Source organism: Phaenicophaeus curvirostris, chromosome 2 (genome assembly GCF_032191515.1).
Source record: "Phaenicophaeus curvirostris isolate KB17595 chromosome 2, BPBGC_Pcur_1.0, whole genome shotgun sequence".
NCBI lineage: Eukaryota > Metazoa > Chordata > Aves > Cuculiformes > Cuculidae > Phaenicophaeus > Phaenicophaeus curvirostris.
The window spans coordinates 31,556,373-31,571,431 of NC_091393.1; the positions used below are offsets into that span (position 1 = coordinate 31,556,373).

The 15,059-nt window shown below is 36.6% G+C and overlaps 1 protein-coding gene across 1 annotated transcript in view; it reads right to left on the reverse strand.

Annotated features, from left to right (window-relative positions):
- Positions 1 to 15,059, reverse strand: part of LOC138717797 (activating signal cointegrator 1 complex subunit 3) — a 277,866-nt gene that overhangs the window by 7,896 nt on the left and 254,911 nt on the right. The window contains exons 37-39 of the mRNA XM_069851636.1: positions 13,074 to 13,298; positions 1,514 to 1,665; positions 878 to 1,028 (exon numbers count right to left, since the gene is read on the reverse strand). Coding sequence (XP_069707737.1) covers positions 878 to 1,028; positions 1,514 to 1,665; positions 13,074 to 13,298 — 528 coding nt within the window. The remainder of the gene's footprint in view (positions 1 to 877; positions 1,029 to 1,513; positions 1,666 to 13,073; positions 13,299 to 15,059) is intronic.

A 15,059-nucleotide genomic window follows, 5' to 3' on the forward strand; every position in this document is an offset into this window, starting at 1 on the left:
CAATGTGCATTATGTTAGAAATCTGTTGTTAAAGGAAGTCTTGTTTTGATGTCAATACATTTTCTTAATCATAATTTTGAAGTTAATTTAGTTACAAATGCAGATGACTCTTACACACATTTAAGCACTTTTCTTCTTGTTTGCATACCAGTAAAAGGTTTAACTGAAGCTGAACAGTCAAAGACAAGACATATTGCTGTAATTTTAAATATTCAAATAAAATCATTTGAAGTATAGCTTTTGAAGTTTTCATCTTTCATACATTTATTTGAAATCAATAGGTTTAGCATGTCATGGATACTATGGAATATGGCTGTCCTTTGCTGAGAATGGCTTCCAAATCAAAATGAAAATAAGGGTCTAGCAGACTCAACATTCAGGAATAGTATTTTTTTCTTCTCCCTGTGAAGTGTGAATTTCAGCTGATTTTTCTGTTTCAAAAAGAAAATCAGTGCTGATCTGTTACTGAGGGTATTCTCAGAAAAAATGGTGTTTGACAGACCACTTCAGATAGCAGCTACAGTGACATTTGCAATGCATGTATTCCTAGTGTATAGCTGGCTATGGAAAGGTGGATAACACTCAGTAGATTGAATGACCTCGAGAAGCATCTTTAAAGCAGCGAGAAGTGGTAATATCATCCATAAACCAGACTCTGTTACTGGTTAGCAGGGAATAAGTGAAAATAATATTAAGAAAACAGGCAAAGAACCTTTGTTAAGCTAGCAGTACCTTGGAATTAGAACAATGAATATGTTGCACTTTATACAGAATATCACGTGATATTTGCTGAAGGGAAGGTGAAGACAGTATTTCTTTCCTCAACTACTCTTCCTTTCCAATCACATTGATAAAGACCGTGGATAGAAAGTATTACCTGTGAAATGTGGGATGTTTGCAATTCACCGTCCACAATGGAAGCAAAAACATTCTCTTTCCCTTCACAGGCAGCCATTAGTTCGGGAAGACACTCAATAGGTCCTTGGTAACCTCCATGCACACTCTTTCTTTTGCCTTGGCTCCACTTCCTGATACAGAGAGCAAACCATATGCCCAGGGAGGAAAACAAACATTTGTTTTCAGTTGTTTTGGTGGTAAAACTTCATACTGGTTTCTGTTACTAAATGCTGGTCATTTATTTTTGGGTAGCATTATTTACTGCATCATCTAGGCATCTATAGAGCTTAGCATTACCTATGATATTAAGATGGAGACTAATGTACTTTTATAATGGATTAAAGTAGAGATAATTAATATACAGAGTTAGACTTGCTAGAATTTGGAACTCTTCCAGTGATCTCTTGTTAATTTGTCTGGAATCATGGAATAATCTGTGGGGTTAATTAATCAATGAATATTGAAAACAAACTCCATTTGGGAAAGCATCACTGTGAAAGAATGCTTCTGGGGCATTAATGAACATTCTTGGGCACAACAATGACTTTTAAACATAATCAGCAGTCAGAAATGGAATGCAATTACAAACCTGCAAATGCTTAGAAGAATTACATACCGAAAAAGGTAAAGGTGCTGTAGCTCTACATTAGGCAAAGTAAGCAGTGAAGACTCATGTATCCATCTACCCTGAACCACCATCTGCACCAGATTGGTTATATTCAGAGCAGTCACCAGCCATCCATGATGTGCTGCAACATCCAGCATTGCCTGATCAAAGAAGACATAGAGATGTATATAAAAAGAGATGGGTCATCATATTACAACACTTTAATTCAGTAGCAAGTCATGTATTTGAAAGTGCTTTGCTATGCAGGAAATCTGAAGTTTTACTAAAATACTAGAAAATGTGTTTCAACACTTCTTTAAATACCATCTTCTTGGTATTAGGAATTGATTTTAGGACTAGGCTTAAGATGTTTCCATGGGTTTTTCTTTTAAAGACAAATGATATTGTTCAGTACTTCCTTAGACAGCAGATACCTGCATCATTTGAACTTATTTTACGGCCACTAGTGTAATGGGGAGAAGGTATCTATGTGAGTCTTTACATTTAATCAAATGTTTTATGGACAAACAAAAGGCAGCATTTACTTAAGGCAAACTAAACAGTGAAATCTTCTTTAAACAAAAGAGTTGTTTACACACGCAGAGCTATTTCAATTAAATTACACTGATACCGGAGAAATACTGAGTTTAAAGACAAGCCCTGGCCAGTCACACAGTTTATTTTAGCAGTTCACAATGCAATTCCAACAGGTTTTATCCCAGATCAGGGTGATAAGATCAGTGACAGATAGAAAAATATTTAAGTGTTACTCTGTATTACAGAAATGTTGTCTCATTTCTTATTAATTGTGGATAAAGTGTCTTTCAGCTAATAGAGGTCTAGATTTAAACTTTAACTAGGACTAAGGAAGAGCCATAGCACCCTGAAACACTCTAATGCCATTCCTAGTGACTCCAGAAATAGTACCTCAGCACAACATTAATGGTTTTCTTTTTCTGCCTTTTTACTTGGCTTGCTGAGGTGATTTCCAGGTGTGATTATTTTTACCCAAGAGGAAGTAAAATTATGGTAGAAATCACATTTGAAAGGAGCAGCTTTGTGGCCTGTAGATTTATGTGTTGGTTTGCATGACTTTTAGTCAGATAAAGAGGGAATTCTCAGCATGTATCAGAGTGAAGTCAGTCCTTTAACCTCACAGGGCGAGTCACTCTTGACCCACTTCCACATTTTAAAATATATTAAAGCCTATACATACAGTACAGTCTGTGTCGCTGATTGTGTTGCTCAGACAGTATGGTATCTCTTGCCTACTCTCCACTATTTGATCCTTGCTCTTTCCTTTCTGATGAGACTGCTGTATGTGTGTAAAGAATAATGGGTGCATAGATACTCTATCTTCTCCGTGAGCAGCAAGAGGAATACAGTAAATTGCATTTTTAGTCAGCACGAAGCAGCGGTATTTTCATAAAATGCTTCTGAAAACACATGCATAACACTGTTTTCACCGTTTTCTTTGTTTTTTCTTTCTTTTTTTTTTTTTAAATGTATTCCCCTGCCCCCACCCTTTTAACAGAGGTTTGAAAAGGCGAAAGGAAGAGAGAAGATGTAAGAGAAAGATAAATCTAAAACAAGCTATACACTGAAATTAACTGGAGGATCCTTTCACATAGAAAATCTCCTAGAAATTGATAGAGGCCTACAGATAGATACCCCGTAGGGAGTAAGGAAAGCCTGTGTGTGTGAGACTCTGTGTTCCACATTGTTATAATGAATCCACATGGCAAATCCTCTTTTCCTCCTTATTTTCTGCTTCTTCACCCATAGAATTTATTCACAGCATCTCTATCTGGATGTGAAATCCAAGACAGTGACATTGTGAAAAAGTCAGAACAATGGTAAAGTTGGCTTGTTTCATCTGCTGCCTTGGAAACCTGCACATTTCATTTTTCATGAAGTGTAAAACACGCAGATGCTCGATACTTAAATGGTTATTGAAATTCCTATAAATACTCAAGGTAACAAATTGAGTCATTCCCTTATCTATAAATTAGCTATATAAAATGTAGCAACTAAATAGGGAAAATTATATAAAAGACAAAAAAATGACAAGTATCTATGTTATGTGATGAATAACATTTAGTCTCTCTACTTTCTCCAGTTGCTCCTTGTTTTTTTTTTTTTTTTAACTACAAGCCAGAATAGTTATCTAGAAATTTGTGGCTTTCTAACTGTAACTCTTATTTTACAAATAAGTAATTTTTAAATATCTTTTAGTTGGTAAGACTCAACAGATTAAGAATATTATTCTAAACTGAGAAATGGCACAAATTGGTTATCTGCCTTTCTAGCCTCTGAATTTCATGCCAACACAGGATAATTTCATCACAGAGAACAAAAAAATAAGAGAAGAGGACAGTGAGTGCAAGGAGTGAAAAACCAAAACTATAAAGAAGCTTCTACTTTCAGAAAAAATTTTTTGGTAAACCAACAGCTCTAACCCCACCAATTTTTAACCTAAAGTAGAAAAGATGGCGTAAATACACGGAGCCAAAGGAAATTGCTTGTTATAATAAAAAATATGTTTACCATCATCTTATTTGGGCCTCTTCCTGCACTTCGGAGATCGGTTTCAGTGAACGAATGTGGAGTTGGCATTTAAGCCTTTCAAGTGTCATACTCAGACAACCACAAAGTAATAATAGCAATCAGTGACACAACTTTTGGCATTTTGTCTGTCATTATAAAAAATAGCTTGGCTTGCACCAACATGGGAAGCAACAAAATATGGCAGGGTTAGGACAAAAATGCTGATGCTCAATAACTGATTGAGGTAGTTGTACCTGTCAGGTATGGCACAAATTTTCATTTAAATGATATTCAGAATTGAATTTCAAAATGTTTGGATCAATATCGTGCTATTTCTTTCTTCATTCAAGAATGCATTAATACAAAACCCTGAGCATCTATTATCAGGCCTCCATCACCTTATTTTCAGGAGGAGTGATTGGTTTTCCTTAGGTACTGAATTATTTAAACTGATCAAATTGTACCTTTCTGGTCTAATATGAAGATGAGATTTTACAGTCTGTCTCTTTTTAGCCAAAGTTACTATCCATGCTTAGAATTTGAATTATGGTTTATAAATCCCTACCTTGAGGGGAAGCAAAGATGGAGGCAGGATGCAGGAGAGGTGAGTGTGTGGCACACTCACTGATAGCAAACCACACTGATAGCAAACTGTTTTTCTATGGTGTTTTTAAGCACTCTGAATACAAGCTCAAAATAACAGATGATAAGTTGTTCCATAATGAAAATATCCACCTCACTCACCCCTGTCACTTTTAGGAGATTTGTCTGGCAACTGAAATATATTTTAGTTCAGAATATTTTTGCAAAGTCTTAACACTGCTTTTGGTATTGCTTTTGCATCTGTCATTTGAAAGCTGCATATTCTGGATCAGTCTTGTACGACTGGGTAGGTGGCAGGTGAACAGAGACTACAACTAGGAGAATTTCTGATCGAAACGACTTAAATAGCTTTTCCCTTCTAGGATAAGTTGCTAAAATGAAACAGCTTGCATCTTATTAACAGATACTGCATACATAATGCCTGGAATAATTTCTTCTTCTGTTTGAAGTCACCTATCATATAACTCTGAATATACTAAGCATTTCATAGAATCATAGAAACAGAATAGTTTGGGTTGAAAGGGACCGTAAAGATCATCCATTTCCAACCCCCCTGCCATGGGCTGGGACACCTCCCACCAGACCAGGCTGCCCAAGGCCCCATCCAGCCTGGCCTTGAACACCTCCAGCGATGGGGCAGCTACAGCTTCCCTGGGCAACCTGTGCCAGTGCCTCACCACCCTCATTGTGAAGAAATTCCTCCTTATGTCTAGTTTAAAACTGCCCCTCTCCAGATTTAGACATAAATGTAGACTCTTCTACGTAAATACTTTAATATTGTAAATATAAGTGTAATTGTAAACATTACAAATTTAAATGTCAGCAGTTTGTGGCTAAATTATATTCAAGAAAAGTAGCAATGAAACTAAATGAGCAATGATAACTGCTCTGGATTCAGAGGCTTGCTAAGGAGACTAAGGTAATGTATGAAGTGCCTTTGTGGCTGAGAGTTACATCTGTAACTCTCATTCACCTAAAAATCGACTGCTTACAGTGATGCCATTGGTGGTAATGACTTGGTGGATGGGGACTGAAGTTTTAAGAGTACTCACAGTGAGCTTCATGGCTCAAATTTCTTAACAGTATTAATTTTATTTTTGGTATCAGTCCTTCACAGATTGTGACATTTCCTTGAGTGCCTTCATTTGGGAAATTGAAGGTGGATGCACTAATGTATACAGCCCTCTATGCAGAATGACATTCACCTTAGATTTGTAAGTTTATGTAAAGTAAATCAAATAAATTCTCAGCCAAACAAACATGAGTCTTATTCTGTAGTGATACTCTGAGGAAGGAAACAACAATTTAAAAGAAATAAACTGTGTAGGACTAAAATACTTTAAACTGTTATTGCACAGTTAAAGCCAGCTGGGTTTTGTACCTATTTTCATGCCCAAATATATTGTGTAGAGCATTCCACTTTCAAATTATCAAAATATCCCCACTCCTGTCTTTGCTGCATGCTAATGGAAGTTCTGCTGTCCAGGGCTAGTCTTCAGTTAGAAATAGGAGTTTAAATCCATAGATCTTTTAAAATAATTAGGACGGTTCCTAATTACAGCTGTTTAGGACTGCAGAGTTTATATGACAAATATTTATAGATAATAATAAGCAAAAGTGTATGTAATTTACTTGTTTTCCAGAAAAGTATGAATTCATAATAATAAATCCTTTTTGCATGTGCTTCAAACACACAAACCTTCCAATATGTAACATTATATTAGTATCCATGTGACTTGAGATCATACTAATATAAGTAAAATATTTTCCCATATGTTAAAGCATGCCATGAACTATAAGTTTCGTGTTTTTATATAAATCATGATTATGATGCTTCTATTCTATACCCCAGAAATGACAACTGACTTGAGAAACTGGAATTTAATTGAAGGAGTCTTACAGAGGGTTTTAAGGTCACTACCTTTTGTATGTTCTATATTGGTAAAACAGGTATCTACAGAACCTTTGCACTTCAGAGATCTAGTCCAAGATTAATTTTTAGAAATGTGTTAAAGGGAGGGCAAGGAGTTCTTTCAGATCAATTAAGCCAGACTCATACAGCTGTATAGTTTCAGCCTACAGACCACCTTGTCCCTGTACTTTATCAGAGACAGTGAATGAGATGTAATTAATCCTATTCAGGAGGCACTCCTTTTATACTGCCCTCTGCATCCCCATTCCCTTCACTTTTTTTTACAAGCACATTCAGCTCTCTCTTCCATATGCTCTGCTAGCCCCTAGAAGAGACTAATTCTTCATTCTCCCATCATCATAAAGGTCTCACTGATGTATGCAAATTATGACCTTCCTCGCTGTTTTGTAAGATAAGATCCCTATCCCTGTACTCATCTTTTAGCCTCTATTGTAACACTATTAGTACAATCAGAACCAGGGAAAGGACAAATTGTTTCCTGTCTACATTTGTGGAGTGCAATCCTTGGGTTCCTAACAACTTTTTTTTGGATAGTATTACAGAAATAAAAGCAGCTGTGGAATGTGATACCAGCAATATAAACTTGGTAGGGCATAACCCAACATGTTCAGAACTTGCCAAGCCCCGATATCCAATTTAGTTTCAAAGTAGTAATTAATATATTCATATTCTCAACTATGCTAGTGAATCATAAATACAATAAAACACTTTTGAGAAAAATCTCATGGAAAGAAGTCCCAGTCTCCTATGCATAAACAATGTCTTAAGGATGGCATTTATTCCAAATCTTACACAAATCTACCAACGTTGTAAAAATATACAGCTTCTTTCTCACGATAAATCTGCCATCTTTAGAGTTTTAAGTCAGTTTAAAGGTAGTTACATAATATTTTGTTAATAATTAAAAATTTTTGAGCACACTCACAAGAATCCTTTTTCAACAGCAACAGTTACTCCCAGTAACTTTCTCCTGAACTTTTAGCCCCATAAGGTTAGCATTCAGGAAGCTCAGCTGCTGTCTAACAAACTTAATTAATCAAAAAGTCATTTCCGAGCTGTAACTATGAGTAAAAGTGCTTCAAGTGTGCTAGCAAGCCTACAAGTTAATCAAAATGCTAATGCAGTACAAATTAAAGTTGTGATTAACATTTCACAGTAGCTGCTTAAGTGAATTGATCACACAAATGGGTTAAGCATTACTCATTTCCTCCAGCTCCAACTGGGAAAAGGTTTGTCATGGGTGGGGGAGGGATTATATACGAGCAGCACCAAGTGATCATTAAACTGTCACCAAGAAGCTTCCATGTACACCAGTTCACCAGTAATCCAAAGCAAGTAAAAAGCCCAACACCACTGCCACAAAGGTACTCCTACTTTCTCCGACTTATATACCGCAAAACACGAGCAGGCAGCACGTAATTCGACCTTAATGTTTCCTATGCCCAGGCACTTTCACTACAAAGCTATCCATTGCTGCTTGGTATCTATAAATAAGCATTACCACCCAATATTTGCGCTGCAAGTTTTTTTGGTTATTCTACTATTTCCATCCTTCTAATGTGGAATAATAGCCATCTAACCATGAAAGTAGCCAATATTTGAGTAAAAGTACAAACATGGAGGTATCACTGGAATATCACCACATACACAAAGAATACATGTAGTAGCTAAAGAAATATGGCCTCTGCTCTTCACTTGTTTCTGAATAATCCTCTGCATTCTCAAATTCATTTGATTTTCTTCCCCTCCTTCAGTAAAGCTGCTCATTTATTTATAGTTGCCAATGCACTTATTACACCAAGCAACTATTTCTTTCCCTAGGCACTTCTGGACAAATATTACACACACAACTGTAAAACAGGCAATTCCTTTAACTCCCACCACCTTGCAGCAAGTAGTTGGCACACCTACAACTAACAACAGAAAACATGTGTGCTCAAATCATGCTTAGGAACTTCCTCATAGGCATGAAAATAAATGATCCAAGGGATATGGTTCCCCAAGTGAAGAGTTTTAGTGGCTATTATGAACTGAGGAAGACTGGGGAGGTTGGGAAGTCTAGAGCTGAAGGACATGCTCATTCTTCTAGTTTGGTAACTGCAGCTCAGGCACTTCTGTTTGCAGCTGTGCTGATACAGCTGGAAAGTACATTTTGTGTGAGGAGTAGTAGATACAGACCCCACCGTCAGTCAGAAGAGTCTGCAGTTTAATAGACCAAACATTTAGTATATAAGCTAGCTCTTAAAAGACAATTGAATTGGGCAGTATATTTGTGCAATATTCGATGATTCTGAATGTGTACCACAAAGATGATTCTTATAGCAGAATTGTAGCAAAAGCTGAAAATTAAAAGATGAGAAATAACTTATTCACTTTAATTATTTTGGAACAGGCAAAGCAGTGTTACGCATATCATTGTCCAGCTAAGGAAATGCAGGATTTTATTTCCTGTCAAAATTAGATTCTCTGGAGGAGTTACACGCCAGAAAAGGCAGGCCATCAGTAGCACGTTAAAAGGTCCTTGTTTCAGGTATGTGCATGTCTCCCATGCAAACCAGTCTTTACTCTGCAGTTTGGAATCTGACTTCATGTCCATCTTCTCAATGCGCAGGTACCCTGCTGACATGCATTTAATACATCCATAGGTAAACACTTCTCAAAGGTTAAGGCTGAACTCCATGGCAGTTCTGCTCCTGGCAATATTTTATCAACGATTATACTACAAGTGGAGGCTTGTGGCCAATCCCAATGCAAAGCCAGCAACTGTCACATTATTTCCTAGAATAGACTGCCCTGCTGAATCTGACACTGACAGTATTACTGCCTCAATTATCCATTTCAATTAATGCAAATATAGGCAGTAGTCTTAGAACAGCAGAGTAAGAATTGATCGCTGAATACACAGTCACAAAATATAAGGCTTGACAAAAGAAGTAAAAAAGAGATTAGATTTAGTCCATTTCACATATTCTTAAATCAGTGATAGGAAAAAAGGTGGAGCATTGTCTTTACACTAATAATTATATTCTACAAAGATATTAGACAAATAATTTCATTAGAATTTTTATTCTTTGATGTTCTGCAAGAAGTGGAGAAGTGTTTGATTTTCAGCAGCTACTGTAGTACTCAGTACCACCTTGCTGACACCTCTATCTTTCCTTAGTAAGAATAACGCAGACAAAGTGCTAGGCTTGAAGAGAATATGCAGTCTACTGCAACTGTGTTAAAGTCAACAGAGGGAAATAAAAATTAAATGACTTGCCCAAGATCACACAGAAAGTCATGGCAGATTTTCTGAGCCATGGGAACCTTCTGTGCTTTATCTGTTAGAGCCTGTCACTGATAACAAACTTGTTCGTTTTTGACTTGAGCTTTTCAATATAGAGCAGGGACATTCCCTCAGTCTAGTCAATGCCTCAGTGCCCATGCATTATAGAGATGGGTGTGGGAACAGATAGGCATTCACCTCCCAGAGGGTTACATATTGCTATTCCCCATATTTCCGCAGAAAAAGGGAAAAAAAATTGTATTTCACACTCAGTAAACAGATACCAAATATAATCTTGCAGTAACAAACTCCATCTATACTTAACAAATGCTAACTATTGGAAAACTGTAACAGAATATCTCTCTTCCATTTTCTGCGTTAATGAGTACATTCCTTTATTGAGCCAGCACCAGGACTCATCAAGTTCTGTTAAATGGTTATGACTTCTATCTTTCATGCTGAGTGCAGATGAACAGAATTCTAACATAAACCCCAAACTTCTAAGACATTTCAGGAAAAATAATTTAAGAGTGATTGCATTTTTTTTTTTTTTTTAATTAGAAGAGATTGGAAACTTACCTGAAATCCATCAGCTACATTCACCTATCTGATGCTGTTAACATAGTTAACACTGCCCAATAACACTACTCAGCTTAAAGCCACCAGCAATGAAAGAGGCCCACAGGACATCGGAGGAATGGGTGGCAGGATGGAACAGGTGGGAAGTGAAAGGAAGCACAGGACAGAAGGCTGATTTAGGTGAAGGTGAGCACAGAAGAGTGGAGAAGTTTAATAGCCTGTGATGGATAGAGGCTTCTTTACATATCATGGCTGGAGACGGCAAATATGCTCTGTGAGTGACCTAGGAGAGAGGGCTGCTGTACATACTGAGATACAACCACTTGTAAAAGCTTTTTGAAAGACCTTGCTTTCTTGTAACAGAAAAACAGTGCTGATAGGGAAAGTCTGTCATTCACACACCCTCCAGCAAAAATAACAGTTTATGTTCAGGTCACAGTTTGAAGGTTAGCTATACAACCTTAACAGCTAAAGTACTTTGTCAGTAAATAAACAAAAGTTCAACATAACTCAAAAAGCAACTCCTGTCTCACTGCTGACTTTTGTTTGGTGGTGTGTGAGTGTGTGTTCAAACACACAGAGAACATCACCCACTGAACATGTTTATCAATGGATCCTTCTATGGTTCAGCTCCTTTTCTCACAACTAACATCTTTTTTTCCACCTCTGTTGACCCAGAGTTCATCAGCAGGTCAGTGCTAAGGAAAAAGGTAACAACCAGTTCTGAAAGTGTAACCCTCTCTATTGCTTGGATTCTGGGAACTTTAACCTCTGTTTGGAAAGCGTGACTAATAAGATGGAACAAATATTCTCCCAAGAGATGTAAACCATGCACCAACTTCAAAATACAAAAATGCTTGCATGTTTTTTCCTTTTTTTTTTTAAAGAGGAACTTAGTTTTTTTTTCGGATGACCTTATATGTAACATTACAAAGTAGTTAACAGAAGGCGTATTCTTCTGAACTCTGCTTCAGTTTAAAGGAACTGTTCAATATTTTAGTTTTTCTTCTGATTATTGCTACTGAAACATCTGTTCTGCAGTAACATGGTTAAAATACACATCTCTTAGCATAGCATGATAAATATTGAGCAAAATAATTTTTGAAAAGAATTTTTATTTACATCTTTTCCCCCAAAATGTAATTAACCCCCCAAATGCTAATTCCAAATGTTTAAATGAACTTAAAATATGTGATTTCTTTGAAACAAAGGTGATTTTTTTTCACCTGAGCAAGTGATGCTCTCTGTTAACAACTGAGTATTATGAATAATAACTGTTCAAAACTTTCAGCACCATGAGTTTATTAATTTGAAATATTTGGAGCAGACTTGCATTCAAGTGCTGCTGGTTGCCGAGATCAAGACTGTGTAGCAATAACATCTGTGGTGTTATTTTGCTTCTTATTGTCCTTTTCTTAATTTTAGTTTTGCTTTGTTTGATATTAGTATTACAAGCTTGCAGGTTTTGCTAAGTGTGAAGCTGAGACCCACTCAGATCACTGGACACTGAATCACTCACGGTATTGTCTAGAGCATTGATTGATAATTTCTCAGAGAGTGGTTTTATAAATCGGCAGGCTTGACACAATGATGTTTGCTGTTACCATATTGCCAACATTCTTCAAACAAGATCAAAGCTTCGTACCAGTAGCTGACATGTAGATCACTGAGGATATTAAAATCTGAGCAAACAGAAACTGTAGGAAGAAAGAATTATTGTCCCTCTTTTACAGATATGGAACTGAGATAGATAAAAAGAATAGCCTGTTGAAGGCTACCTGATCTTCAAGATCCTGTGAAATAGTCCTTGTCCTGTTCCGCCAAAAAAGAAAATTATTCCTCTCTGCCAGAATCAGAGGGGTGGCTGTTCTCTGCATCAACTAGAGCTCACCCTTCCCGCTGTAAATGTCATTGTGCTTTTCAGACATGGCAGCACTCTATTCCAAACTCAAATTGCTGCTTTAAAATTCTTTTGAGGCATGCAGCTGTGCATGTGATCGCTTGTTACCAGTACTCTCCAGTTTAGTTTCTGTGGGTTGTGACTGCAGTACAACTGTAAAAGTCACAAGCCTCCAGACTGAGTTTAAAATCTGTGTTTAAAAGCATGCTCTTTGACTCTATGGTAACTGCAAAATAGAAGACGTGTATTCGCAAGCTAGAGAAAGACCCTCTATCTTGTCCCAAATCACATTTCAAAACATGTTTTATTTATGCTTGGCAGTGACTACAGCACTTCTGGGTGCTATAAAAATAAAAGTGCCCATGGGAGACAGGTTCTTGGAGGTCAGCATAACAATCTACAGGGAGCACACCCATGCAGGAATGACTTACGTACAACATTTCATGATACAGAGATGGAAAGCTGTTGCATATGAAAGAGACGAGCCCTATGGGAAAAGATGCCTGCAACCAGGTTACCACAGTCTTTTACCGTAACTTTGTTTATCTCTGGTTCTGTAAAGTGGGCATCTTCATGGGCACTTAGTTCCTCCCTAAATAAAGTGGTATCATACAGCGTAGTACCAGTTCTCCACACAAGTACAAGAAATCTTCAGATTGTTCCATGTTCAAAATATTACAACACAATAAAAATAAACAGTAAAACAACAAGAGTTAAATATTGAAATGCATCACTATACCTGACATATTCTAATTGCTTGGTCCAGCACTGTCTTTGTATCAGTTGCATAATCTGGACAAGGCAGCATGGCATGACTGAAGTGGGCTTGCAGCAGCAGGTGTGTTTTTGTGTGTGAACTGTCAAACGAATGGGGATTGACTTCAATTGGAAGATGTTTTGCCAGTTCACTGTTCATCTGGTCTTCATTGTGTCTCACAGGCAGATCTGTGTACTCCTCAGCATTCTTTAAAAAAAAATAGAAATTAACCACTGTAATTAACTTCACAATAATTACTATTCCTTACTGAGACATTAAAATTATATGCATTTAATTTACTAGTTAGATTTCACTGTTAAAATAGCAGCATTTTAATGTTTAGAAAGTGTACTTATTTATCAAAATCGTGTGTGGGAAAACAATAGCTACTAACATATTCACAAAAATTCACACAATTATAGGTTTAAATTTTTTTTTCCACATAGCAGATTTTAACATTAGAGAAGAAGAAAATAAAAGCAGTAAAATAAATACATTCATGGGATGGACTCAGTATTTGAGATGACCTTCTACAGATATCCTACCCTGTCTAGCTCACAAAAACCTTGTAAGGTTAGCTATAAAGAAGTCAATAATTCATATTTTCACTTTTCAGGGTTTCTACTTTTCTCTTCGTATTCGAAACACAGTGGGTTTGAAATAGCTCTGGTAAGGTTATTTTAAAATACATTTTCAATATTTTGAGCAGTCAGTGTCTAAGCAACAGACGATCAGTGATCAAAGGAAAGCGCAACATTGTAAGTAGGTGCTGAAAACTATCCTTTGTGCTCCAGAGTGGGACTAATACCCCTCATGCCAAATGAAAGCTGTCTAAGAACTTTCTCACTGTTGCAAAAACGCGCTGCACACTGAAAGGTAGTCTAAATGTAGTTATGAGTAGCAACATCCTTGGGGCTGAGAAGAACAAGCATGACTTCTAATAGTCAGAGCAGAGATGTTCATTCTCTTGCTAGGGAAACACACTGTCTATGGAAGAAAGAAAGTTCAACAGAAGCATCCTAAGAACTATAATTTAGGTTGAAGAGTCAGTTCTATGACTTAATCGGTAATTTTCTTTCTCCACAAAATCCTCTTGTGCACATATGTGTACATATTCTTGTTCAGAATAAGAACGATCTTTCTAAAGTATAAAACTTGCAAGTAAAGTAAGAGTTTTATAATATGTGGTATCTTTTCTATCTGTAATATAAGAAAGTGTATTTCTTTTGTCATAAAATAAAAACTCAATTGAGTAGCCCGAAGGACAATGTCTTCTGAGCTATGGGCTTAGTAGAGACCATTAAATTAAAGTGTTCAAGGGTTTATATTCCTCTTAAACTATAGATTCAATATTATGCATAATAGTCTTCAATCTCTAGTCAAGACTTCCTGCAAATCCATATTAATGAAACATTCGTAATGGTAACTGGTACAAAGTGAGGTGAAGAAAAATGGCAGTTTTAGAACACCTAAAACCACTACCTAACTGACTTGCAAAGTGCCGTATCCACTCATTAATATCCTAACCTGTTTTTGACAATTCCTAAAAGCAGTTATATAGCTGGTTTTCCACCTCCTGGGAAATATACACCACAAAAAATGTCTTTTTTCTTTAATGGTGCAATGAAATTGCACCTAAACTGTGACATAAATGTAAAAGGAAAGATAGGTATTAGACAATTTAAGATCTGGAAAGAAAATGAGAATGTTATTAATTTATTTCATCTCTAAACTGCAGTTTAGAAGTGAAGACTGACTAAAGACAACTGCTTCTTAATCCTGGATGTCTCTGCTAGATCTCTTGTGAAAACTGTGGTCATTTATTCTCTGAACCTAAGGTCACAATCTTTTTAAGCCCTATAGAAGGCTGCATGTTTGCTTCACTCTTTTTATTTAACTGGCTTCTCCTTCAAAGATATTTTAAAGAATATTTACCAAGGAGATTTTTTACTTAGTTTTGCTTTGCAG